The following is a 27,217-nucleotide window of genomic DNA, read 5'->3' on the forward strand; positions in this document are numbered from 1 at the left end:
CACATCTGGGCTCTATTACCTTAGAATATTTTCTTAATTTTTCAACTCTAAGATGGAGAAAATTTCTCTTCACAGGGCTGAGGTGTTGTATGTTTTGGCATATATAAGCACCCAATAGTTTTTACTTCAATCATTGCCATTATCATCAGTGAGATTCTACATCAATGGTTCTTAATCCTGACTGCATAGTAAAATCACCTGGAATATTTAAAAACAGGTCCCTGACACACTTAGTCTGGAGTGGGTTCCAAGGAAGGTTATTATTTTATTATTTTAAAGCATCCCTGGTCTAATGTGCAGTCACAATTGAGACACACTAGGGCCTAGATCATGGCTTCTCAAACTTGAATGTGCCCACCGCTCCCTGAGAATCTTGTAAAAATGCAGATTCTGATTCAGAAGGATCTAGGGAGGGCTGAGCATCGGCAGTTCAGACAAGGCTCCAGGTGAGGCGGCTGCTGCTGTCCATCGACCACACCATACATTGAGTAGGGAGACTTTGGGGGATTTTGGTTTGAGTAAAAACCCCTGAGCCCAAGCAGACACAAACAGCAATGTGGTCAGGGGGTTGGTGCCGACAAAGGGTCAATTGTGATGGAGGCCATATGGTCCCTGGTTATCCAAAGCCTGTCACCGCTTAGCACCTCACTCTGACTTAGGATCTGCCCGGAAGCTCCCCTAGCCCTTCACTAACATGGCCAAACCCTGTGAGGAAATTCAAGTAGGCTCTCTCCGACTTCTCTGATAAGATAAATCAAGTGTCCACAATCATGGTGTCTGGGAGTCCTTTCAGAAAGCAGTTAAGGAAACGCTACATAGCTTTTCAGATTGTGGCGCTCAGGGTCATCGTGTTGCCCATAAAAGGGCCATTAGTGTGTGTCTAGGCTGCTGAATCAGTGACGCTACTGAGTGGGAATAAGTTGCTGCTGCCCCAGTTTTTAGCACAAATAACTTCAGGGTTTTCCAAACAACATTAAATTTCAAAGTTCTTGGCTCTCTGTTAGGTACAGGTGTAAGAACTCAGAGGCCTCAAGTGAAACTGGGCAACGAAGAAGGTGGAAGATTAAAATGAGAGTCAGGAGAACAGGCATAGAATATTAACTCTCAAAGGCTGAATCTGCCTCTTCTTACAAACTCATTGTGGTTCCTTCTAAGCAGTCCTCCCAGAGGTTGAAGTTGTAAATAGAAGCCCTTGTTGCCTGAGCATGCACAGAAGGAGTTCACTCATCATGCAGTCACCCTTAAGGCTGAACTGAGGGCACCTTCACTCATTCATTCCACATATATTTCATATTACACTAATTATCCTTTTGCCGCATGTTGATCAGACACAAATAATGAGTCATTTAACGACCTGATTATATAGTCTTGCTTTTTACAGTCAAAGCTATCCTTTAGTTTTCATTTCATTCTTTATGATTCCTAAAATCTAGAGTCAGCCCTAATTAAGTTTTTTAGAAGCTATGTATTATTTAATTATCATCTTCATCACCAGAATGATAAAAACCAACATAGACCTTCTTACATACCCCCTAAGGTATTAGTGTTATCTTCAGGTTACCTAGGATGAAATTAAGGCACAAGGTGGTTAAGTGCCTAGCCCTGGGTCACCTATTTAATGAGTGATGGAGCTGGAATCTGAACCCAGATTATCCTGACACCAACTCTTTAACCACCACACTTGGCTTCTTTTTCAAGAAGACTGCTAACTAGCATTTATGAGAGTGCTTGATCCTGGCCAGGAACTATGCCAAGGGCTTTATTTGGATTATCTCCTTTGCCCTCAAAACACCCATGTGGCTTAGACACTATTAATTTCATTTTCTAAATGAGGAAGCTGATCTTAGTGAAATAATGTAATTTGCCCAAGTTTACACCCCATCTTGTAACTGCTAGAACTGAGATTTGAACTGAAGGGGTCCATGTTCCCTTTCTGCCCCCCCCCCCCCCCCCCCCCATATCTGTGGCCTCCTAGACAGGGTTTGGATTCTTGTCCTTCTTCCACTCACCTCCTCCCACCCAGAGTGAAGGTGTCCTGGATCTGTCCATGCAGTGCTCCATCACCACCTGGCTATGTCCATTCAGCTACTACTCTCCTAAAGACCCCTAAAGATTACGTCCCCATTACTGGAAGAGAGTCTGTGGGCTGTGAGACTTGAGGTTCCTCACTGAGAGTTCCCTGTGAAAGCTTATGCATCTCTGGCTTCTTTCTTTCACACCTTACCATAGATGTGCTCAGGAATGTAGCCATATGCCACTTTGGAGGACATTGAAAACCTGTACTGGAGGGGAGAAGAGGAGAAAACATGGCCACCTTCAGCCCTGTGAGGCTGGAACATTAAGGCCATCGGGGAGGATGAGAATAGAGCATGATGGATACCAAGGAGAAGACTAGATCTTTTCCATCTGGCCCAGAACTTGATCTCAATTTTGGCCAGGCCACAGCTCAAATCTGCAGTTAGAGGTTGTGTGTATCTCTTATGGTTTGGGAAGGTTTTCCACTCAGAGGTGCCTCACAAAAAATAACATTATTGATAGGCTGAAAGTGAGGAAGGTCACTGGTACAGTTGTTTTTTCACCTGTCATAGATCCCTGTTATGTGTTGAATTATGTCCCCCACAAAGACATGTTAAAGTCCTAACCCCTGGTCTTCTGAATGTGACTTTATATGGAAACAAGGTCATTACAGATGGAATTAGGTAAGTTAAAATGAGATCCTGTTGGAGTAGGGTGGGCCCTTAATCTGATATGGCCTGTGTCCTCATAAGGATAGAAGAGACACAGATAGACAAGGGAGAAGGCCATGTGATGATGGAGGAAACAGAGATTGGAGTGATGTATTTATAAGCCAAGGATCATCAAGAATTGCTGGCAACCATGAGAGTCTATAAAAGACAAGGAAGGATTCTCCCCTATGGGTTTCAGTTGGAGCATAGTTCTGCTGACACATCAATTTTAGACTCTGAGACAGAACTGTGAGACACTACATTTCTGTTGCTCCAAACCACCAATTTTGTGGTGTTTTATTACGGCAGCCCTAGGAAACTAAGACAATCCCCAAACCAGTTCATGACCTCTAAATAGGTGGTGCGGGATAGTCTCCCCATCTCAAGATCTTTAACTTCATCACATTTGCAAAATCCCTTTCGCTATGTAAGGTAACGCATTCTCAGGTTCCAGGGATTGGACAACTTTGGGGAGTGATTATTCTGTCTGTGACATCACCCGAGTCTGAGATTCCATTCTCATGGAGATTCCATCACTTGAATCCTGCAGAAGCCTACATCTCCTCTCCCTGTTCACCTGGTGGTGCCCTGGAAACCAGTGATGTTTTAAAATGTAAATCAGATCACACTGCTCCTTGCCTAAACCCTCCCAGGCTTCCCATAAAAATTGGAATACAATTCAAAGAAATATCAAAAAGGTCCCCATGACCTTACACAATGTGGTATGGCTTTTCTTGGGCCTCATTTCCAGTTCTCCTTCCCTCACTCCTTCTGCCCCAGCCATATTGGTCTCCTTGCTGAGCAGTCTTGGCACAGAGGCTTTTCACTTGCTGTTCCCTCAGCCAAGAACACTCTTCCCTCAATATTTTCAGGGCTTTCTTACTCACTTCATTCAGGTCTCTCTGATGGAATGTCACTACCTCACTCCCATACCTAAACAAGACCCTGTCTCCCTTAGTGTGCTTTTCTTCATAACATCTCTGAACCTGTATTATACTTTTTCTATCTATAATGTCTTTCTCCTGTCCCTGGAATGTAAGTGGCAAGAAGGCCACTTCTTTGGTTCTCAGCTCATCCCCAGCACCTGGAACAGTAATTGGTGTGAAGTATGTGTCATTACATGCGCTCTGCATAAGGAAAGGAAGGGAGGGAGGGAGGGAGGGAGGGAAGGAGGAATCAGCTCAGCTGGCCGCCCTATAAATGGGTGTTATCTGAGGTCTTATCCTTTAGAGAGGATAATATTCCAAGTACTTCAAAAGGAAAGGAATCACTTTTTTGTCCTTCAAATGTGTTTTAAAAAAATACAGTTTAAATGCTCCTGGTGTTTAAATAATCTCACAAAGTCATACACTTGAAACAACAAAGGTGTCATCTGATATTATTACATCTGCCACTTAGAAGTTGTGTGACTGGAAGCTCTCTGTGCCTCAGTTTCTTCATCTATAAAATGGGGATAATAATAGCCTATAGGACTGAGTAATGAGGATTGCATTAGTTAATATTGCAAAACACTTAGAATGGATTCAGAGACGTGGTAAGTGCCATGTAAGTGTTATTAAATAAATAGATAAAACACTTTACCCTTGAAAATTCAAACTTCTGTTTAATTTAGAATGACATTTGGAAACCTTCAGGTTTTACTAAAATCAATTTGTTTCCACTTTATTTATTTTTTTGTTTTGCTTTATTTTAACTCATAAAAATTATAGTTTGTGCTGCTTTTAAAGTAAAATGGCAAAATGGTGTCATTACCCATTTTTTTCCCCACCCATGGCCATAAGCTTACCAAATAAATGTTTTCTCTTGTGAGTTAGGACTGTTAAAATGTTTTTAAAGTAATGGGATTATCAAATTTAGAACTTCATTTGCTCAGAGGGCCAGTGTTAAATATCGAGGCGGCTCTGAAGTCTGTCCTAAAAAACGTTATCATTCCCCTCATTTCCTGCATCTTTCCAGGGTGCTGGGGTTTGAAACTTGATACCCACTTGCCACTTTCTTCATTAGGTCACCACAGTGGACAGACTGCTTCCCCCTTATTAATGAAAAAGCTACCCTGTTTGTTTTGGCTCCAACCAACCTAACAGGGTCTTTAATTCAGCGACAGTCTGTTTGCCTTGGAAGCTAGCAAATCTAGTGGTTTTGGATCAAGCTTGGATTCTGGCTGGAAGTTCTAAACTGGAAGTAAAATTACTTCACCTAGCAGTGGTAGGGGAAGAAAGCCATGGCAGGCCTTTAGAAAGTGGAGTTTGAATATCAGAGGGTTTTCCTAATGGTGCTTAAGGAGAAGCTCATGCTGTTTGAGGGTGATGTGAGATTAGTATATTTAAATTCTTTGCTATGTTTATTTAAATGAAGTAAAAACACAGGTTATGTTTTGTTTTAATTGTTTCTATCTAGAGTAGAACAGTTTCAAGCTAACCCTGGGGAGCAAAAATGGATTGAAAAGACACCCGCTGTATATAGATGCAAAGTCATACCTTCTGAGGGAGACATCAGTGAAATCCACTCCAGGAGGACTAAAGCCTGGGAAGGAAGGGTTTTGGTTGGAAGAAAACCAGTGGAGGCAGCCTAGGGAGGGCATTCATTGGGTGCTTCTGCCTTTTCTCTGTGAGCACCTGTGAGTAAGAGGGGAGGGCTGGGAGAGCCATTTATGCATTTACTTGGCCAACTCATTTTGGGCTAGGTCAAGGGAGCAATGGGGCTGAGCAGGAGTTACCCAAACCTTTGGTTCTTGTATTAATAAATGGGTGTTTCCCGGCACTTGGAGGCCAATCCACCCTCTTGTCTCCCTCAGTTCCGCAACAGTCTAGGTTACAGAGCAAAGATTATTCTTTTAACCAGCAGTCCATGGGTCTTCTAACGGTGTCCATGGAAGAATTGGGGTCCCCGACACCCCAGAAACTGGATACAAAATGCATACATGTACATTGCTCTGGGGAAGAATCCATAGTTTTTACCGGATTCTCAAAAGGATTCTGTAACCCACCCTCCCCCAAAGTTTAGAATCACTCTTCTAGATGGTAGCAAAAACCATACAAGTAGAACACTTTGTACTTTTAATTGTCTCCTTTAGTCTCTCATGATAAGTACAGAATTTGGCATAGCCAAAACATTACAAAAGGGTTTGCACAGCATCCAGACATCTTGGTTTGCAAACTTTAGAGGTAAAAGGCCATGACCCAGTTAGCAAGAGTCAAGAGCACTCATGAGTCAAGGCTGGTCTAGTCTGAAGGGCCACACTGAGCAAGCGTGGGCACACCTGGGGCTGGGCTGAGCAAATTGTATAGTGAGTCCTTGCCATCTAGGAGCTTCACTACAGCGCAAAGCATCCCTATGTGGAAAGACATTCAGAGTGATACAGATTTCAACAAATAAGACTATATTCATAATTATAAAATAGCGGGTATTGAGTACTTGCAGTATGCCTGAAGCCTTGGATATATGAACTCATTTGATCTTCACAGTAATCTTATGACATAGATACTATTATCTTTCCCATTATACTAATGGAGTTATTTAAGTTTAGGGAAGTCAAGTAAACTTCTCAAGGTTATTAAGTGATAAATTTAAGACTTAAGATCAGGTTTGTCTGAACCGTACTTCTTTCCAATTTAACCGTGCTCCATTACTTCAATTTAACCTTGCTCCATTACTTCATCGCAGCTTGCAGGACACCTATTAATCTAGCAGGATTTCATTTGTGGCTGTGACTTTATGATTTTTAGAGTTAACTAAAAGATTGATAAGTCAAGCAATCAATTTGCAAGTCACACACTATGTTAGGAATTGGGTAGGATAACAACTTTTCTTTCCCAATGGGACCAACATGCATATTCTGTGTGAGTGGGATTTCTGGAACTTAGTGGTGTTAGCAGGAGGAGACTTGGAAAGTTAGAAGAGGGAGGGGAAGGCTGCATTCCAGACATAGCTCATGGTATGAGAAAGCACCAAATTTGGAGTGGGACAAACAGATGAAGAAGGTGTCAAGTTCTCTGGGGAAGAGTGGTGAGTGCTGGAGGCTAAAAACAGGGAAGAGGGCTGGCAAGAGGCTGTAGTGACTTAGCTGAGCCCCAAACAAAGGGCAACCATCTCAACATCCCAAGAACCATCCCCTCCCTGCCTCTTCATCCCCACATTATGGGGACAGAGTTCCAGATGTAAGTCAACTGCCCATTCTATAAGAACTGCAATTCTATCAGCAAACTCTCTGGTCACAAAAAGCTAGACTTGCATATGATGTCCCTTTCAGCTCAATTGTCTTAATTACAATGACTTATCCACTTGCAAAACACAGTATAACACGCGGTTGTCTTAGGCGGGAGAGGTAAGGAAGTAGAGTAGCCAAGACAGTCACAAGTTTGGAAGAGGGCTGACCATGGAGGACCAACAAGTCAGTGCCAGGACCCCAGCAGGCACCAATGATACAGCCAATTCCAGGCACACAGCACAAAATCCAAACCGGATCATGGAATGCAATAACCTCCCTCTTTCTCACCCCTACCCCAGAAGAGCTGCTTTCAGTGAGAAAAGCAACTGGGGTAACACCTTCACAGAAAGCAAGCTCGACTTAAAGTCAGAAGTGGCCCAGCCAGCTGCTCCTCTTCTCTCCATGGAGATAGACACTTTTCTTTTGAGGAGGCCTGGAGAGCTGCTGAGTCTCCATTCCCTGAAGGGTGGTTACAGATTTGGGTGCTCCTGGGAATTAGGAAGGTGCTTTCTCTAATACACAACTTCTGAAGTCTCATTCCTGCTCTCATCTGTCTCAGAAGTGAAGGGTGCAGACAGTCTTAATTTCCCAGAGCTCCCATGACAGTGCCACAAACTAGGTGATATAAAACAACAGAAATTTATTCTCTCTCAGTTTTGAAGCCTGAAGTCCAAAACTGAGGTGTCATTAGGGCCACACTCCCTCTGAAATGTGTAGGAAAGAATCCTCCCTTGCCTCTTCCTAGCTTCTGATGATTTGCTGGCAATCCTTGGTATTCCTCGGCTTGCAGCTGCAGCACTTTAATATCTGCCTCCGTCATCATATGGCCTTCTCCCTTCTCATGTTTGTTTCTTCTCTTCTTATAAGGACACCAGTCATATCTGATTGGGGCTCACCCTAATCTAGTTTGCCTTCATCTTAACTAATCACATCTTCCAAGACTGTATTTCCAAATAAAGTCACATTTATAGGACTGGGGCTTAGGACTCAAACATGTCTTTTTAGGGGATGCAATTCAGCACATAATATTGATGCTACAATTAAAACACCTTCCTTTGTCAAGCCAGCACAGAATCTGTCCACAGAGCCTCCAAAGTGACTGCTTTCCTTGTGCTGCCTTGCTGGAACTTCTCAGGGAGCTCCCCCAGTGCTCCTGCCCCTAGTCAAGCAGCCGCCTTTGTGTCTGCTCTTTTTCCACCCCCACTTTCCCAAGTATGCCTTCCCTCCAATGGGATAAATTTAGCTCTGAATAAAGGCAGAAAGGAGAACCCATTAAAGTAAACACAGACCAAATGGTTTTCAAATACAGCTTTGACACACACACAGACACAATTGACAAAAAGATCCAACTCTTCTTCGACCTCCTTTCCTGCTTATTTCTGCTCCTTCCATCCCATCTTTGGGCTCCTATGCCTTTTTCTGACAGACTGATCATAAGAATGCCTTTATTTGAGCTAATTGAATGTGTAGATTAGAATGTGAGGCTGTTTGTCTTCAGTCCTGAAAATAAAGCAGAATCATTTGAATGTCAGAGGAACATCAGTGAATCAAAGAGAGCGCTTGGTGGTGTTGGTTATTTTCATTTCCGGTCTTATTCTCTTAAAACCCCACAACATGGGAGCATCTTTTGTCTCAAATATTCACATTGTCTGTACTTCTGGTGGACTGGGTCTGTGGCTGCCATAGTATGTTGTGCAGTCCTGCAAACATTTCCTCAATGACCAGTCATCATGGTCCAGATTTTGAGCTTTGAAGCCAACCCTCTCACTGTAGACCTTCACATTTGCATAGCATTTATAGTTTTCATAACATTTTTTTGTCCATGAGCTCTTTTGATCCTCACCAGAATCTTGCGAAGTAGTTAGCTGACACTATTCCTATTTTGCAAATGGAAAATCTTGGTCCTAAGAGATTAAGTGGTTTATATGAACTCACAGAGTAAGTGACAGAGTTAGGATTGGGACCTAGGATTGAGAATTTTATCTTGTATTCTTTCCACTCTACCTTGGGTTGGTTTTAAGAAAAGCAGTATTTTCAGGAGACCCAGCTAGGAGGGCTACACATTAGTGAGGGGTTAATTTTGAGAATGGCTGGCTATTGCTTTTTGGTGAGACAGGCCCAGAGGGGCCAGGACACAGATTAGATTGGCTTTGTCAGTGTGTGGAGGGTGGACAAGGGGAGGGCAGGCAAGGTTCATTGAGACCAGTGACATTAGATGGTGGTAGCAAAAGCTCGGCTTTCCCAGTTTCATGATTCATTCTCTAGGCTGCAGGGTGGTCAGAATTTAGTTGATAGGCCACTGCCCCTCCATCACCAACCCCACAGGAAATCTCTCTCTCATCAGCAGTGCTGATTTGCAGAATGAGTATGGTATTACTGAATCACTGCCAACAATGAAAGTGTCAATGGCCACACTGCAAAAAGGGATTCCAAGCTGACAAGGCACATCATGATCATTGGGCTAAAGTAAACTAGATCATCCCCTTAGTGCTCTGAAAAGCCAGTGACCCAACTGTGTCCCATGGCATCAGATAACCAGGCTGGGGTAGAACCTGGCCTTCTCAAAGACTTAGCTGGTTTGTGCCTAATTCACACCCAAGCTAAAATTTGACACCACCACAGAGTGCCTTGAATATTTCTGCACATAGACTTCTTCCTAAACACTCAAAAATTAAGCTTTCCTTTCCATCTTTTCCTAGAACTTTTTCTGTCTCCTCTTCAGAATTCCCATCTAATTCCTTCTTATTTACAGCTATAAAATTGGCCCACCCTGTTTAAACCATGCTCTGTTCAGTGTTTAGGGCTTCCTAGTTGGTTTTTTTTTTAATAAACTTGATTTTTTTTTTTTTTAGCAGTTTTAGGTTTACAGAAAAGGATGATATAGAGAGTTTCCATGTACAACACAACCAGTTTTAATATTGTAATATCTTTATATAGTATGGTACATTTCAATTAACAAACCAATATTGAAGTATTATTAACTAAAGTCAATACACTATTCACATTTCCTTAGTGTTTACCTAATATCTGACATATTTAAATAGTTAAATACATTTAACTGTCATGTCTCCTTAGGCTCCTCTTGGCTGCGCCAGTTTCTCAGAGCTTAATAGTTTTTGATGATCTTGACAGTTTTTGATGATCTTGACATTTTTGAAGAGTACTGGTCAGTTATTTTGTACAATGTACCTCAACTTGGATTTGTCTGATGTTTTTGTCATGATTAGACTGGGGTTATGAGTTCTGGGGAGAAAGACCACAGAAGTAAAGTGCTCTTTTCATCACATCATACCAAGGCTACATGCTATCAACATGACTTACTGCTGTTGAGGGTAAGCTTGATCACCTGGCTGAGGTGGGTGTTTGTCAGGTTTCTCCACTATAGTGTTACCCCTTTTTCCTCCTTTCCTTACTGTGCTCTTCAGAAGGAAATCACTATAGGCAGCCCACATTTAAGTAGTGGGTGTTTTGCTTTACCTCCTGAGGATAGAGTATCTATAGCATTTATCTGGAATTCTTCTGCATGAGAGATTCATTTCTTCTACCCCGTTGATTTATTTATTCAATCATTATTTGTGTCAGTAAGGACTTATGGATATTTACTTTATGTTTGGGGTTATAATCCAACACTGCTTTATTTTGTGGTTCAACTTGTTCCAGCTTTGGCCATTGGGAGCTCTTTCAGTTGCCTCTGTGACGTATCCCCATGATTGTGGGGTGTGTATGTTTGTATATGTGTGTATGTATTTTGAGTATTTCTTATCAGGCTCATCTTGTATATTTTCCACTTCCGTCCCAAAATCAGTTATTTCCCCAAGGAACCCTGGTTCCTGTTATTGGAGAATGGTATATGAAACCAAGATCTGGGCTGTAAGTGTGCTTTTGCCAGTGGGCCTTCTTTAGTTTCTGATTAGGTCATACCTAAACTAGTGAGCTAAGATCTGAAAAATGAACTAAATTAAAAGGGTAATAGAGGTGGTAACAGGCTGGAGTAAGAGCATGTGCAAAGGTCTAGATATGGGAAGGTCTAGAGCATACTACCTTTGAGGATCTGAGAGAAGCTGGTGGGGCTTCATGTACAGAACAGGAAGAGGGGCATAAGATGGCATGAAAATGTAGGTGAGTTGGGCAGACCATGGCAGTGACCTGGGTCTCTTAATTAAGCAAGGGCTTCATGTAATCTGAACTTTTTTTTTTTCAAAAGCTTGGGTCTATGAAGAACTGATTAGAGAGGGATAAGAGTGACTTGGTACAGAACAGTTAGGAAATGGTTACAGTGTTACATTAAACTCAATGCTCTATTTACATATAAAATTATTTCAAAATCAGTGACCCTGCTTTGCTGATGCCAACAGCATACTCAGCATGCTCTTGAAATGATGGCCAGTGCCTTTAGGATCTCTAATGCAGCATTAAATGAATGTAGCAATAGTGGATACCTTGTCTTGATTTTTGTTACAAAGGGAAAGCTTTCACCATTGGGTATGACATTTGCTGAAGGAATGTTGTTTTAAGTCCTTTAAATCAGATTAAGGAAGTTCCCTTTAAATCCTACTTTTCTAAAAGTTTTTATTAAACCGTGAGTGGATATGGAATTTTTTCATATATCAAGATGATCATATGCTTTCAGTTCTTCATTTTGTAAAGGACTTGACTTATAACAGTTTTTAATCTTAAATCGATTTTGATTTTCTGGAAAAAACCAAATTTCATTTAAAAAAATTGACCCACCCTAAAAGATAATACTGTAGGTATCCGTGAATCATTTAATGAAAAGCCTAGTAAAGAAATTTCTGGATAATAGATTACATGGAGCAGAATCCTTCCTTTTAAAGAGAAAAAAACACAAAGGTACCTACTATATGAGGAATTTTAATTTTACTGGTAATTTACCTCTTTCCTAAAAAAGTCACAAAGACCTATATGAAAGGCAGGAAAAAAGCACACCATTCACTTAGTTTAGACCTATGGCATTTTTAATGAGGCAAAATTGGGTTGAGTAATTAGGACCTTCCATTTCTGAAGGACCCACAGTGCCTATTCTCAAGGATTTTACTCCTCTTATCTTTATTTCTCATAATATCCTTGTTAGGTTGAGCTGTTACTCCTCATTAAAGATAAGGAGAATGAAGCTAAGAGAATTCACAGTAACACAGTTGGTGAGTTTGGGGCATGAGAGTCCAGCGTGTCTTTAGAGCTCATTTCCTTTATGTAATGCACATCTCCCACTTTCTAATCCCACTTTCAGAACTTTTATCCATAACAAGACTATTCTGAACCAACATTTGAATAACATAGGTTTTGTCCCCAAACTCATTTTATTTCCATAGTTTAAATTAAAGAAATTGCCGTTGTGATCTATAGGCAGTTTGTCCAAAGTATTACAAAAAGGTAAATGTAGAATGATCCCCAACCATCAACTCGAATTCCTGAGCTGATTCTCTTTATATCACTTAGTTTCCCCTAGTGATTCACAACATCAGTCAGCTGGCCTTGTCAAAACTGACCAAGAGAAAAGCATGCCATCACACTGAAATACTAACATTCATTCCTAGTCAGATTTTCAAAACTCATTTTAAATCTGTAATGTAGAGACTTAATCGACGTAAGACTTAAGTGGTCTTTAGCCTAGTTGATTTCCCACACTGACCCTCTGTTTTCTAACTTCTTTCTCTGACTTCTTGCCCCTTGCAGACTCCCTATATGGATCTGTCTTTTGAATCTCACAGAGAAAAACAGCACATACTTGAAATCCCATCAACTTTCCCAAAGAGTTGAGAACCACAGAAGTCAAGAGGGCCTGAAGCACTGCTCTCTCCTTTTGATTCAGTGCAGCCATCACATATGTTTTGAATGAGCATATATTCTCAAAAGATCTGGAGCAAAAGAGAGCTAATACAAACACAAACATTTGTGGGGACACTAACATTCCTTTTAAAATTCCTTTAATTGCAGGAAACCATTGGGTTGCTGAGAAGTTTCACACTCTTAGTTACTGCTCCACAAGACTTTAACTTTTACTCAGTTGGCAAGCCATTTCCCTCTTGGTTTACTGAATTTCTGTCCCCCCCACCACACACACACACACACACAAGGGAATAAATTGTGATCATCAATGGTTACCAAAAGACTCATGGACTAAAATGGAGACTAAACATTTTATTTACCAAACATCTATCTAGGGGTCTGTATTCTTTTTGTATAATGCTTTTCAATGCAGTATGCTTTGCAATGCACCATACAGATGGAACTTACACAACACAATTTTATGTCTCACCAAGAACTAGTGATTCTTTGCTCACAATATGCTGATTGTAATATGTCTTTCCAGATTTTAAATATATAGAGGACAGATAGTCACCAATATAGTAGTGGCACCAGATGACAAATTCATTTGAGGAATTTTTAGTAATATTAAGTCATAGGGTAACTTCTAAAATGGGATATGTACCCAGTAAAAGTTTATTAAAGAATTAGCATGATTTGGTTGCAAATGTCTGCATTTGTAATAGGTTCAATATCTTTGAAATGCTAAAATTTAAAGATTTGGGATGAAAAGTGTTGGAAGAGGAGAAAATTGTTCTCTCTCCTGTTTGGCCAAGCATTGGTCATTAATTTCATGTGGCCTCCTTTTCCAGTTAAGGTTTCTAGTCACATGTAACCGAAACTGATTCTAGTTGGTAGCAACAAAAAAGAAATTAATTGAAAATGGTAGGTGGCTAACAGCATAACCAGGAAGGCTAGGGGAGTCTTCTACAATGGGCAGAACCAAAGATGGGCTACAGCCTGAAGGAATTCTCTAATTCTGTTTTTCCCCCCAAATCCTAGGCAGATACATATGGTTGAATGAGCCTAAACTGTCCTTCAAGTTGTAGCTTTCTGGTGCTCTGAGAAAGCAAATGTCTTGCTTCTTTCAGCTTCTATGGTAAGAGGTGGCTCTGCCTCTCACTCTTGCTCTTGATATGGGAATTTCCCAAAGATGGGAAGGAATTCACAAGTTGGGCATCCAAAAAAATATGAAAGAGTCTACTATACTTCCTAAATGGCTGAAATCCTAGGGTCCAGAATTCTGGCCCTTTCTCTTATGACTTTTTGCCTTACCTGCTCTGACAGTCCTCAACACGAAATAACACATTAATTGTTCATTGTGGGTCTCAGGTGGCTAAAAAAACACTGAAGAAATTCACACAATTCCTCATGAATCTTTGGTCCATTCTTAGTAAATTCAATTGGTGGTTCTAAACCTGACTGATCCCTAACTCCCACCTTACTCTGTGGACATTTAATTCTGTACATGTGTTCAGAAAATCATACCCCAGGACATTGTGATATATGCTTCTAGTTAGGAACCATGTTTCAGTCTACTTGTTTCCCATGGCTCCCTTTCAAACCATTTCTGTATTCTGAAGATACCACCCTTCCCTTAATCAGTCTCAATTGTGACCCTTCCATTAACTGGGAAAAGCTGCAACCCACTCAACTTCTCTCTCTGTCAATTCCAAGTTTCTTTTTGTCTTTACCCATTTCATCCTTCACTCTTGCTCCATTCTTCCTTTGCTGGCCACCAAATTTGATCTGGATGCCCTATGATCTAACTGTGATTTTATCTAATCTCTGTCTTCACTTCTGATTGTGTCTTTGGTTACACTTCCCTGCTGTCTTACTCCTTTTGGCCCAGAAACATTCAAGTCTCACCCAACCTAAAAAAACCCTCAAATCATACCATAATTACATGGAATCTTGAATAGGGCATGAGATCTTGTTAGTTTGTACAGGTTAGTGTAATGCCACTTATATATTCCAGAGTTATTTGGGTAGAGAGAGAATAAAAAAGCATTTTCAAAGTCCCCTGGGGTACTGGGGAGAAAGGAGGAAATATTCAGCTTCCCCATTTGGAGAATTCCTGATATTCTCTCAAGCAGTGGGGACAACCAATTCAAAGCGCTGAGCCCTCAGTCTTGGGGTTCACCCTTTTCAAATTTATTCCTGCAAAGAAGAAGCTAAGCCTACTTAAAATTATGCCTAAGAGTCACCCCCAGAGAACCTCTTTTGTTGCTCAAATGTGACCTCTCTCTCTAAGCCAACTCAACAGGTGAACTCACTGTCTTCCCCTCTACATGGGACATGACTTCCAGGGGTGTAAATCTCCCTCACAGTGTGGGACAAGACTCCCGGGATGAGCTGGGACCTGGCATAATGGGATTGAGAAAGCCTTCTTGACCAAAAGAGGGAAGAGAGAAATGAGACAAAAGAAAATGTCAGTGTCTGAGATTTCAACAGAGTCAAGAGGTTGTCCTAGAGGTTATTTTTATACATTATATAGATATCCCTTTTTAGTTTATGGTATATTGGAGTGGCTAGAGGGAAGTACCTGAAACTGTTGAGCTGTGTTCCAATAGACTTAATTCTTTAAGAAGATTGTATAACTATATAGCTTCTACAGTGTGACTGTGTGATTGTGAAAATGTTGTGTCTGATGCTCCCTTTATCCAGGGTATGGACAGATGAGTAAAAAAGTAAAGACAAAAAATAAATAAATAATAGGGGGAGGAGGAGGGGTAAAAAATTTGAGTAAATTACAACATTAGTGGTCAATTAGTGGGGCATATGAATTTTTTCTTTTTATTTCTTTTTCTGGAGTGAAACAAATGTTCTAAAAATGATCATGGTGATGAATACACAGCTGTGTGATGATATTGTGAGCCACTGATTGTATACCATGTGTGGTAATTAGGTTCAGGTATCAACTTGGCCAGGTGAAGGTGCTTAGTTCTATTGCTGTGGACATGAGTCAATGGCATGTGAACCTCATCTGTTGCTGATTACATCTGCAGTATAGGAGACATGCCTGCTGCAATGAATGATGTTTGATTTCATTGGCTGGAAGCTTAAATGAGAGAGCTCAGTGTAACATAGCCCAAGCAGCTCAGCATACCTCATCTCAGCACTAGCAGCTCAGCCCAGCCCTTTGAAGATGCAGAAAGGATCACCCCAGAGAAAGTTGGTGGAACCCAGAGGCCTGGAGAGAAGGCCAGCAGGGATTGCCCTGTGCCTTCCTGCATAAGAAAGAACCTCAGTTTAAAGTTAGCTTCTTTTCCTCTGAAGAACTACACATTTTTAACTAAATAAATCCCCTTTTGTTAAAAGCCAATCCATCTCTGGTGTGTTGCATTCCAGCAGCTAGCAAACGAGAACACCATGTATGAACTGTATATGTGTGAAGATTTCTCAATAAAAATATTTTTTTAGAAAAAGGAAAAAAAACCTTCCAATCAACTCTGTTTCCCATAAGCTATCTTCCTATGCCACCCATTTTCATCTTTTATATCCAAAGATCTACTGAAAGAATCCTCTTCCCCACCTCTCACTCATTCCTTAATTCTCAAAACTTGCTTCCAAGCTGACAGTCCTTTCCTCTTGTCACCCATGACTTCCTGACTGCTGAAGCCACTAGTCTTTTTGTCCACATCCTCCCTGACTGCTCAGAAGCACTGAACCCTGTTGAAAACTTCTTTCCTTTTGTTGTGGCTGTTAGTACAAACTAGTCTGAGCTCCTTCTACCTCTCATGTGATACTTTATCAGTCGTCTGTGCTGGGATTTCACTTCTTCATGCTGTTCTGTCATCCTGGTCCTTCTCATTCTTCATCCACTTCCTTGAAGTAGACGACTCCTAGATGAGTGCACCGACTCTGATTCTTCTCTTCTGAGGTTCACATCTTTCCAACACTTCCATAAGGATACTGGCCCTTTTCCTTCCCCATCCCTTCTTCCATCACTCCTTTCTGTTCTCTCTGTGGCTGGAGAAAGGGACCAGTTCCTGTTCACTTGTTGACTACGTGGCTTGCTTCATCCCCATATCACTGAGGAAGCCTGGTCCTTGGTGGTTAAGAACATGAGCTCTGGTGAATCTGATCTGAGTTTAAATCTCAGTTCTGCCACTAGCTAGGTGTGTGGCACTGGAGGATCCTTCAACCTCTCTGACTTCACTCTTGTCTTGTTCTCTACTCTTGTTTGATCCATCATTACTCTGCTGAAGTCATACAGCTTTGTTTCTTTGTAACCAAAGATCCCGCAAATAACTCATCCTGCTGGAGCTGGTGTTGGAAGTGCAGAGAAAATAAAGAGTTTGAAGAAAAGCACTGTCTTAGCCAGGAAGTAGAAGTTCCAGATATAATGGAGTGGGATGTTGAGTCTGGCATTGGTTTGGATTTATGACACAAACACCTTCTCTGGGGAAAACTTATTAATCAGTGAAACTGTTCCAGTGAGTCCTTCTGTCCGATTAGTAATTTCTCATTTTTATCAAGTTACAGATAAAACCTCAGTGAAAGTTGAAAGGATATTTAGTTGAATTGCAAGAATCTATAGGGGAAACAGGTGATTTGGAGAAATTTTATGTGACTATCTTTTAAAATCCCTTTGTAAATCGTGTATTTATAGAATCATCAAGGATCTAAAGGTGTTTTTTATTTCATTTTTTGGAGAAAATTTTGCTTATGAATGTTTGGGAATCTAGGAGGTCCCTCCTAAATGGTAAGGCATATATTGCTTGTTTTAGCATTGACTTTATTTTGGGTGAGGTCTTATCCATCTCTTATATCAGCACAGGGCTGGTCACAGAAGATGTACTTTTGTACCCATCTGGGCTTTGGTAAAGAGTAGGTAAAATATTTTAGTAATCAGATCTTACATTTCCTTTCAGAGACTGAATATTAGTAAAGCCCCTCCAAATGGTTTCAGGCCAGAATGTCACAGGTTAATGATAAGAACAGATTGTTATGTCCTTTATAAAGTACCTTTATTTACACGCATAATTTTGTAGGGTAGCAGTTGTGATTCCAACATTTTTCAGACAAAATAGGTTCAGGGTAGTTGATTTGCCCATCGTTCCAAAGCTAGAAAGTCAAGCCCAGCCTAGCTAAGCACCCTAGACAGCAAATTCAGCACCCTTTCTAAGCCACACCGAGGGGGTGGCCTCTATTGAGGTATACCCTGCCCTCGGCTGACTTGATGTTTGGGGACCCAACTATCTAAGGCATGCGGGCGAGGCTGGCCTTCCCTATTGGAAATGGCCTCTTGTGCAGCCCAAGCATCTAACGGGAGCTAGAAGACGCCGAGGACACTGGGTGGTCGCAGCTCGCACGTAACCGGCACACGTTTGGACCGCGTCTTCTGCCCAAGTCCGGTGGGGCCGCATCTGACCGCACCACCGCCCTGCGGAGGCCCCACCTCGACCTACTCCGGCCCCAGCGAGCTTGTTTCCAGCGGGGCGCGCCCACCCGCACGCGTACGGCCCGTTAGTGCCTTGGGGAGGGGAGGGTCCCCCAAATCCTAGGGGCGGAGCGAGGCGCCAAGACTTCAGGGCGGAGAACCAGCGCTGGGAGAGCGCGCCCTCCCGGCGGCTGCCCGCGACTCACGTCCGGGGCTGGGCGGCAGCCGGCCGGCGGCGCTGAGATGCTGCTAGCGGCGGCACTGGGGAGCAGCCAGGCTGCCCCGCGGGCGGGGTCCAGAAGCTGAGCCGGGCCGAGCCAGAAAGGGCGAGCCAGTGGTGCGCACGACTCTGCCCGCCGCCCCTGGAACGACTCCCCGGCTGCCCCTCGGCTCTCCCCAGGGTTCGAGCAAAGCCCCCCGGGGTGCCTATCATTTCCTTGGGTGACTACAGCGTGTGTTTTTTTCTTTCTCCTTGCCGCTCCCTGTATACCCTTCTCCAGGATGGCAGAGGCGGAATTGCACAAGGAAAGGCTGCAAGCCATAGCAGTAAGTCCACTTTCATTTTATTTTCTTGCTCTATTGTCTGGCATAGGAGGGACCCCAAATGTTTTGGGGTGAGCCTCATTCCTGCACAGTAGCTGCAGGGCATGTGCTTTTGAGGGTGGGGCGAGTCTGTCAAGGCTCAGCTACGCTGCCTTTTCTTAATGTGACTCTAAATACCGCCCCCCCTCCCCCCCGGCACGCTTTGGGTTGGGGATTTGAATGTGGAGGATTAGCTCAGAAATAGGATGCTTGCTGCTGGGCTTTGGAGGAAGACTAATCAGAGGCATGGGGAGCGACTCTTGGAATATTATCACCCAGTGCTTACTAACGTTAAATTCATTGGCTGGAAAATGGAGAGAATGGTGACCAGGCCGGTGGCTGCCACCCTCTCTCTGGAAGCTGTTGGCCTGCTGAGTGGAACTAGCAGTCAGCCTCTCTGCCAGCCACGTGGTGGATCCTCCTTCCAGATCCCGGGGGTGTTAGTTTTCTCTTCTCTATTTGATATTGACAAGGGCGCTGGTGCAAGCCACCACCCTTGAGAAGTCTAGGGACTTGTAATACCTGGGTCCTGGGAATGATATTCCAAGAGAGCTTCCTTCTTATGGGTGTGGATAATCTGAAAACCCATTTTTAGCATATATATATAAAAAAAACCCACTTATGGCAAAGTTTATATGCACTTTCTGAAAAGTGTGCCCATGTGCATCTTGACTATAAAAGAGAACTTTCTGTGACTGCCTGGATTTGAGCAATCTTGCCACAGTGTAGCTGATGATCCACAGATGTGGTATTTTTACTGGAGCCATCACAGCTGGATTATATATTTCCTTTGTGGATGGGGGAATGATTACTGCTGCTATATGAAATAACAATTAAAAGAAAAAAATCTGGGTGCATGGGTGGTTCAGTGGTAGAAGGCTCGCCTTCCATGTAAGAGACTCGGGTTCGATTCTTGGATCATGCACCTAAAAAAGAAAAAATCTGTTAACATATTGGCGTAAAAAAATCTCCACACATTTTTCTACCTAAGTACTGGTTGTGTGCGTGTGTGTGTGTGTGTGCGTACTTCACCCTGGAGTTCCCTGGAAACATAAATTTCTTGGAGAAATTGTGTGTAATGTTTTGGAAGCAATGTTAAAGTGTTTTCAAAAGCCTTTGGACAGATTCTTCATAGGGAAAATGCACGTAGATTTTTCTTTTTATAGAAGCATTTGATGTGGTCTGTGTGGCTCAGAGCTTCTCTTTCTAAAACTCTTCAAATCTGAAATGTCTTGGAGACTGTACCACCAAGTGAGAGAGACATTTGTTGGCAATGTTGAAATCTTATGGTTTGTATTTTAGGCAACCTTTGAAAGTGGTCCCCCGAACTCAGGAAGGCAGTTCTCGTCTTTCCCTTTCTTCCTGTGCACATATGTATATTTTGATGGTTAATGAAGTCGTTTATGGTTTCTAAAGTTAGCTGGCAAGACAGTTTGGCCACTGTGTCAGGAACTTGATAAGAAAGGAGATATTCAGTTAATGGTGCCATGGAGCTGGCGGGTGTTTTGTATAAACTGAATAATAGGGTACTTTAACTGCCAGTGAAGTGGCTGTCTCAGAGAACTCTCAGTTGTTCCCAGCGGCTGCTGTTGAAGGTTTCCAACAGTTGTCACATTTTCTGCCTTTGCATGAGCAGCTTTACTGGATGCCTGAGGTAACAGCTGAACACAATGAAAGGACTTACTTTCTCAACGTGGAGCCAGTAGCAGCTAACACTGGGGCCATCCCTTTCCAAGTAGAGTTGAGTAATCCTAGTCAGAGCCAAGTTGGTTTTCAGGAGAGATCTAGCAGTATTTTGGAATTCTCTAGAGTGTATGAGAATAAATGCAAATACTCACTTGCGTCTATTCAGTTGGGGAATTGACTTTGGTCCTGTGTGTCTTGAGTGTACTTTGGATGAGTAGGACTAATGTGCTAGTGAACATTTATATTGTTATCCATGCCACTTTTCTCACAGCAAAATTATTGTGTGTGTGTGTGTGTGAGAGAGAGAGAGAGAGAGAGAGAGAGAAAGAGAGAGAGGGAGAGATTGGATTTGGAGACTGAAATCTGACTATTAGAAGATAGTTCTGTGCCATGCTTTGGCCCAGCCACACAGTCCCAAATTCAGCAAACCCTGCCTTTCTCTGCCATCTTCCTGAGGCTCTTAGGGGACCCAGAGTTGCACACAAGCCTGCCCCCAGAACCTAGCAGAAGAAAATGAATCTTAACTGCTTCACCAACTTGGGCTCCTTCAAGAGGCAGAGCAGATAGACAGGGGTTCCAGACTGCAAGGCCTCAGGCTAGTCTTCACGCAGGGCCACTCTGTTCCTTCATCTATAAAAGTAGCTCAGAAATTCTACCTCATGGGATGATTGTAAGGTTTAGAGATGATGTAGAAGCATCTGGTATGCAGTTGTCATTAAGTTGTTGAGGCCCAATTCCTGTCTATACTGCTGACTTGTCCTGTGGGATTAGAGACAGCATCTCCAGAGAGGCACGACTCTGAAAAGGCTTCTTTATCTTTTCCCCTCAACTCTGCTGTAAAACCAGGACCACCCCCCTCCTCCGGCGGCAATTCCTCTAGCTGCTTTCAGGGGATTATGATTTAAGGGGTCAGGGACTACGATTTAAGATTCACCCATCCATTCATTCATCAGATATTTGCAGAGTGCCTCCTTGTGAAGGTTCTGACAACTTTGGAAAGTCAGTGTCTCCGAGTTTTAACCACCAGAGGGAAGATTCCCCCCTTTGCACACTTAAGTTCTGAAAAGACGGATGTCCTGTGACCTAAAATATTTGTCATGTGATCATCTATGGCCGTTTTTTCCCCCACCCCCCAAGGGAATGAATCGCTTTTTCAGAAACTTTAGGGAGCTTTAATTGAGTCTTACAATTGAGACCAGAGACAAACTAATGAAAAAAGATGAATCTTATCCTATTTCTGCCAAAAGAGCAAGGCCTTCTTTGACAACCTCTTCTATTCCTAGGCTGTCCCTTTCATCTGAAAGGAGGGATAAAAGCTGTAATTTTAGAATGCCTCTGTAAGAGAATAAATGTGACTGGCAATTCCAGGGAATAATAATAATTATTGTCTTTTACTGAGTGTTGTACGTTCAGCATGCAAAGCACTTTTTCTTTTTTGAACCTTAAATTGTTTATAGTGTAATGGAGTGTGGTAGATTGAATTATGTACCCAAGGAAAAAACAAAAACATATGCTTAATCTTAATCTGCATTCCTTCAAACTCATTGTAAGTAGGACCTCTTGAAGATGTTATTTAATTAGGATGTGACCCAACTGAATGAGGGTGGGCTTTAATCCTGATTACTGGAGACATGATAAACAAGATCTAGAAGTCGCAAAGGCTAGAAAGGAGAGGGCATGGCATTGTGATAGGAGGCAGAGGTGCAAGCCAAGGAACCCCAAGGAGTGCCAGCAACCAGCACCAGAACAGTACAGTCTTCAGAAGAAAAGCAAGTCTTGCTGCTATTTTGATTTTGAACTTTTCCTACCTCAAAACCCTGAGCCAATAAATTACTGTTGTTTAAGCAGAGCCATTGTGTGACATTTGTGACAGTGGCTCAGGCAAACTAAGACATGGAAGAAACGGAAAAATATATAAACAATTACTGTAAAGTGTGAGGAGTTCTGTGTCTGGAGAGTTCAAGAGCAAATGAATAGCTAAGTGGAACACACAAACCATCCCCAAGTAGTTGTGGAGCACTTCCCAAAAGAGGGGACATTTGAACAAGTCCTGAAGATCAGTTAAAATAAAAGAGGAGGGCAGGCCACGGTGGCTCAGCAAGCAGAGTTCTTGGCTGCCATGCCAGAGACCTGGGTTTGATTCCCAGTGCCTGCCCAAGAATAAATAAATAAATAAATAAAAATAAAAGAAGAAATAATACAATAACATTTCCAAATAGTAGAAGACATTTATTAGTTTGTTTATTATTTGTTTGGAATGATTAGTGTGAGAAAGGGAAAGCCAAAGGTCTAAAAAGTAAGTCTGTAGCTAAGGACTCAAACTTGGTAATAAGACCAGAGTGCTTTTAAGCATTCATTATCTTATTTCATCCTAATAATATACTTTATGGAGTAGGTAGTACTCTTTTACCCATGTTTTATAGATGAAGAGGCTATACAACAGACCCAACCTAAACAAATAGTGTCAAAACCAGACTTTGAACCCACACAGCTGGCCTCTACTTTCACTCCTGCCTTTCAGCTATCACCCAGGATGGTAGCATGTCTTTCACCTTTTTCAGGAGCCTGCTGTGTAAGTGGTTCCAGCAGCCTGACTATGAGTATGATAAAGGATGTGAGCCTAGTTTATATATGATCCAGTCTAACTTCCCAGGTCAGGGATCCCTCAAAGGGTTAGAGACCCAAACCCAAGCCCCATAGTACACTGGTGTTGGAACCGTCCTGTACATGTTTCTTGTGAGCCCATGTTAGTGATAGGCAACTGGCAAAGGACTGGACGATTTAACATCCTGGCCATTCATCTATCTTCTTCTATCTCAGTGACACAAATCAGTCCCTGCTTATAACATTCTCAGTTAATTATTTCATACGGATAGTTTAAACTCAGATGTGCTTCATACATCTTTTGCTTGGGATATTGGTGCTGAGGAAGGGTTCACGCTGGCTGTGTCTGCATGGTCACCCAGAAGATAGGTGACACTTTGTGTCTGTTTAAGGTCACTTCCAGGGATGGGCCCTATACAAACAAGGGTCATCACCTCCCTGGCCACTTGTTTGTACCTCTAAGAGTTTTAGACTTTTGCCTCTTGGAACAAAGAGCAGCTACTCTGGCAAACTTTAGGGTGCTTTGAAAAATACAATGGTCAAATTTTTAAAAGCCACGTGAGGCGGTCTTGTAGATTATGATTTGTCAGTATTGAAAGGAAAACCAGGGCTCGGTAGAGGTGCCTCTTCTGGATACCCAGTGCATCTTTGACCACTACTGTTGTTTCTTTGAACTACCCATGTTTCATCACTGAATGTGTTGGGGGTTGTTAATCAGTTTGCTTAGAGGTAAGAGTTGGTCATTGTGTGGCATGAAGTTATCTGGTTACTTGACAGAGGCAGCAAATGAGCATTGATGCAGAGACAGTGGTCTCATGGGCTGTCAATGCCTGGCGCAGTCAGGTAGGGTAGTTATGATCATGGATTCTGGAGCAAGAGACCTTTAAAGTTCTGCCTTTCCCATCATCATCTGACATTGTGCCTCAGTGTCCTCATCCATAAGATGGGGATGATGGTAATACTTGCCCTTTGGAATTACTGTAAATATTAATTGAAAGATTTCATGGGACATGTGCAGAGCTGGAATACAGTAAGCATCAGCAAATGTTTTCTATTTATTTTAAATGAATTTATTTTCTATTTATATTGAGTTAGCAAATCATAACTAATGCATCTTTAAACATAAAATGGACATAAAGAGTGAAAGTTAAATTCTGTTAGCATTTTTGCCAAGCTAAGAAATATCTGATAAATATAATAACTACTGAGAGTTTTCAGTGCATAAGGTTAGCAATAGCAACAACAAAAAAGGATTGTTTGCAGTGGGCAGGAGCTGCAAATCCCAAGGGCTCCAAGGGCCAGTGGGTAACGTAATGAGTGACACACCCTGAGTGGAAGAACCTGGAGAACAGATGCTGTTTCTCAGCTGAACTTAATTTATGCCACGGGAGAACATAAACCCAATGTGATCACATCTTCTCATTTTCAAAAGAAGCCAGGTTTTTAAGTGTAAGATCTCCAATTAAAAAAAAAACAAAAACCAACTATCAACTGATTTAAAATCATTTTAAGAATTTGTGGACCCAATAAAATTCCTTTTGACCAACAGGTTGACATTTTGTGATCTCCAATGTAGACAGCGCTTTGAACTTCACAATGTGCTCTCCTTATGCATTGACTTATGTGGATTTCAGAAGGATACTGTTAACTGACGTTAGGGCACCCCCTTGGTCTCTCATGATGTTGCAAAATCAGGTTGTTTTTTTTGCGGGAGCTTTGTGGGATTTGATGTTGCAAATGTTGCAATTGTTGGAAAATTAGTGTATATTTGCCACATCTTCAGAATTAAATGAGCACCTTGCAGTCCTTGACATTATTATAACCTATCCCAAAATACCCACATCTAGGTAGGTGATTGTTTTCTCAAAATTAACAGAAACATTTAAAAAACAATCAGCACCGTGGGAAATTCCAGGTATTAAAGAAGAATCCTTAAGAACGTGTACCTAAGGTATGCAAATCTGAACCTATCACATATCTTCCAGGATGTTTGGGATGATTCTGATTTATGATGTACCTCAAGTAAGAGACAGTATAAGTACAAGGAAACCTAGCTGGAATCAGAATTTAAAATAGCAGGAACTGCCATTTGACATAGACTTTTTGCCTGATATGGTGTAGAACAGTGCTTTTAGTGTATTAGATTCACCTGGAGGTTATTGAAACACTCTTCAATAGACAGGTTGCTGGCCTATACCCCCAGAGCCTCAGTCAGTAGGTCTGGGGTAGTACCTGAGAATTTGCATTTCTAACAAGATCTTAGGTGATGTCACTGTTACAGCTGCTATTCTGGGGAACACTTTGAGAACTACTGGTGAAATGATAAGAGACCAATAGTAGAGAGAGATTGGCGCCTGGGTCTTGATAAGTTTCATGTGCCCAGTGTACTTCCAGGAGTTTCTGTTGAGTGTGTATTTTGAAAAGGGGAAATAAAATCAAAGATCAAATTTAGCCTTAATTAATGAGAGCCTAAAACCTGGACCAGTTTGAAAGTGATACAACTGTGTTCCTCTGACATTAGGCTGGCTGATCAAGAGGGGCATTTTTGTTTGTTTGCCTTGGGTACCTGCTTTAATCTACTTTAAGTTTCTGTCTATTAGTCACTTTAAGACATCTGTTTGAAGGATTTGCATGGGATTAGTGGAGCATGTTGAGAGGGTGTGCTTCGCATTGGCTGACCAAAACTAGGGGCTACAGAATTTAGTTGAGGCATCGTCTTTAGGAGGCAGACATCCAGCAGTACAGGGGAGGCCCTTTGAGAGAGATGTGCTTACATATTATGTTGCTGTCGATGGAGATATACCATAGCAGTTCAGTTCGTTGAGTCCCTCCAGCCTTCAGTGCAGCCTCTTCTCTTGTGGGCCCCAGTCAGATGGTTCTCATGTGGACCTCAGTCAGATGCCAGGATACGCAACAACTAAGGTCTATTTATTTAATGATGGCTAATGATTCTGCTGAGCCAGTTGTGTGTATGTAAAAATGGCTAGACATTGGCATATAAGAGAGAAGGAGAGAAGTTTATTATTGCAAGGATGTCATACAGGCTTCCCTCACTGTTTTTTGTAGAACAAACGGTGTTGGAGCAAACCCTCCAGTTTTAGCAGGAATCAGACTCACCCAGAATCTAATCTGTCATAAAACATAAAATGCAGAAGTTACATTTAAGATGAGGCCTAAGAGAAGCTGGACAGACTGTGGGTGAAGGCTGCGCGGCATGGGGTGCTTGGAGAGGTGAGACTGCTCCCAAGTGCTGTGGCTTTTGGGAAATACCACACAGTCGGGACCTATTTCTGATAGGAAATGCCAGCAGAAAGCTGAGGTTGGTGTGGGATGGTGCATGTTGGAGCTGCATGTGCCCCTGGTTAATTAGCTGAGTATTTTTATGAATTTCATGTTGAATTAAACTGTCCTAAAGGAGATTATTATAAATATATGTGTATATGTATACAGAGAGAGAGAGACAAAAGGCTATATCTTATTTACATTATGTTTGAACATATGTTAATGCTTTGGGATTAGTCTTTGAACCTACTATCAGTGCCTCTATGGCATCATATGAGCTTAGCCACCAGAAGGGAACAGGGAATCTATACCTCTTCCTGCCTGTGATTGCCCTGTGCAGCCTGTCTCATAGCCCTGAGACAGCCTTCTAGTCTCGCAACAGTCTGTGCAGTACCAAATGTGGCAGGAACCGCCGTCTTCAAGGCATTTTTAAAACCTGCTCTTACTTTTCTTGCTGAATTAGACCAGGTTTACTTACAATTCTAGGTGGGTGGGATTTTCCCCCTCTGCTAAATCATAACCAGTCATCTGAGCGTTCACTTTATTTTTAAATTCAAGGCAGAAACTTAAAACTTTGAGGGTTACAAAAAAATGTCATTCTTAAGAGAAAAACACATGCTTGAAAACTTAACCCCTTTGGTAGCAGGCAGGGGATTTTCTTTTTCCGAGTTTGAGTTTTCAGGTCAACAACTTTGACGCTGTTAGTCTTGTGCAGGGCTTGGAGATTTCGGTAGCTTTGATGATGTGCATTTCCAAGGAGTGACGTGAGATAGAAGCTGGGATCTGTAAGAGGTGCTTCTTGGCGAGTGGCAGGGGTTCCATCCAGTAGCTGTTCCCCCCGGGCCCTGATCGGTTTGCTTCAACACAGTTTTCGTGGCCTGACTTTTGTCTTGGGCTGAATCGTACTTGCAGCCTCTC

General features: G+C 42.1%; 1 protein-coding gene across 3 annotated transcripts in view; it reads left to right on the plus strand.

The window, feature by feature from the left end:
* The window catches only part of PALM2AKAP2 (PALM2 and AKAP2 fusion), a 544,302-nt gene that overhangs the window by 142,792 nt on the left and 374,293 nt on the right, over nt 1–27,217 (plus strand). For all 3 annotated transcript variants that reach the window (XM_077141591.1, XM_077141578.1, XM_077141583.1), the window contains exon 2: nt 18,646–18,691. In XM_077141591.1, coding sequence (XP_076997706.1) covers nt 18,646–18,691 — 46 coding nt within the window. The remainder of the gene's footprint in view (nt 1–18,645; nt 18,692–27,217) is intronic.

Source organism: Tamandua tetradactyla, chromosome 2 (assembly GCF_023851605.1).
Source record: "Tamandua tetradactyla isolate mTamTet1 chromosome 2, mTamTet1.pri, whole genome shotgun sequence".
Lineage (NCBI taxonomy): Eukaryota > Metazoa > Chordata > Mammalia > Pilosa > Myrmecophagidae > Tamandua > Tamandua tetradactyla.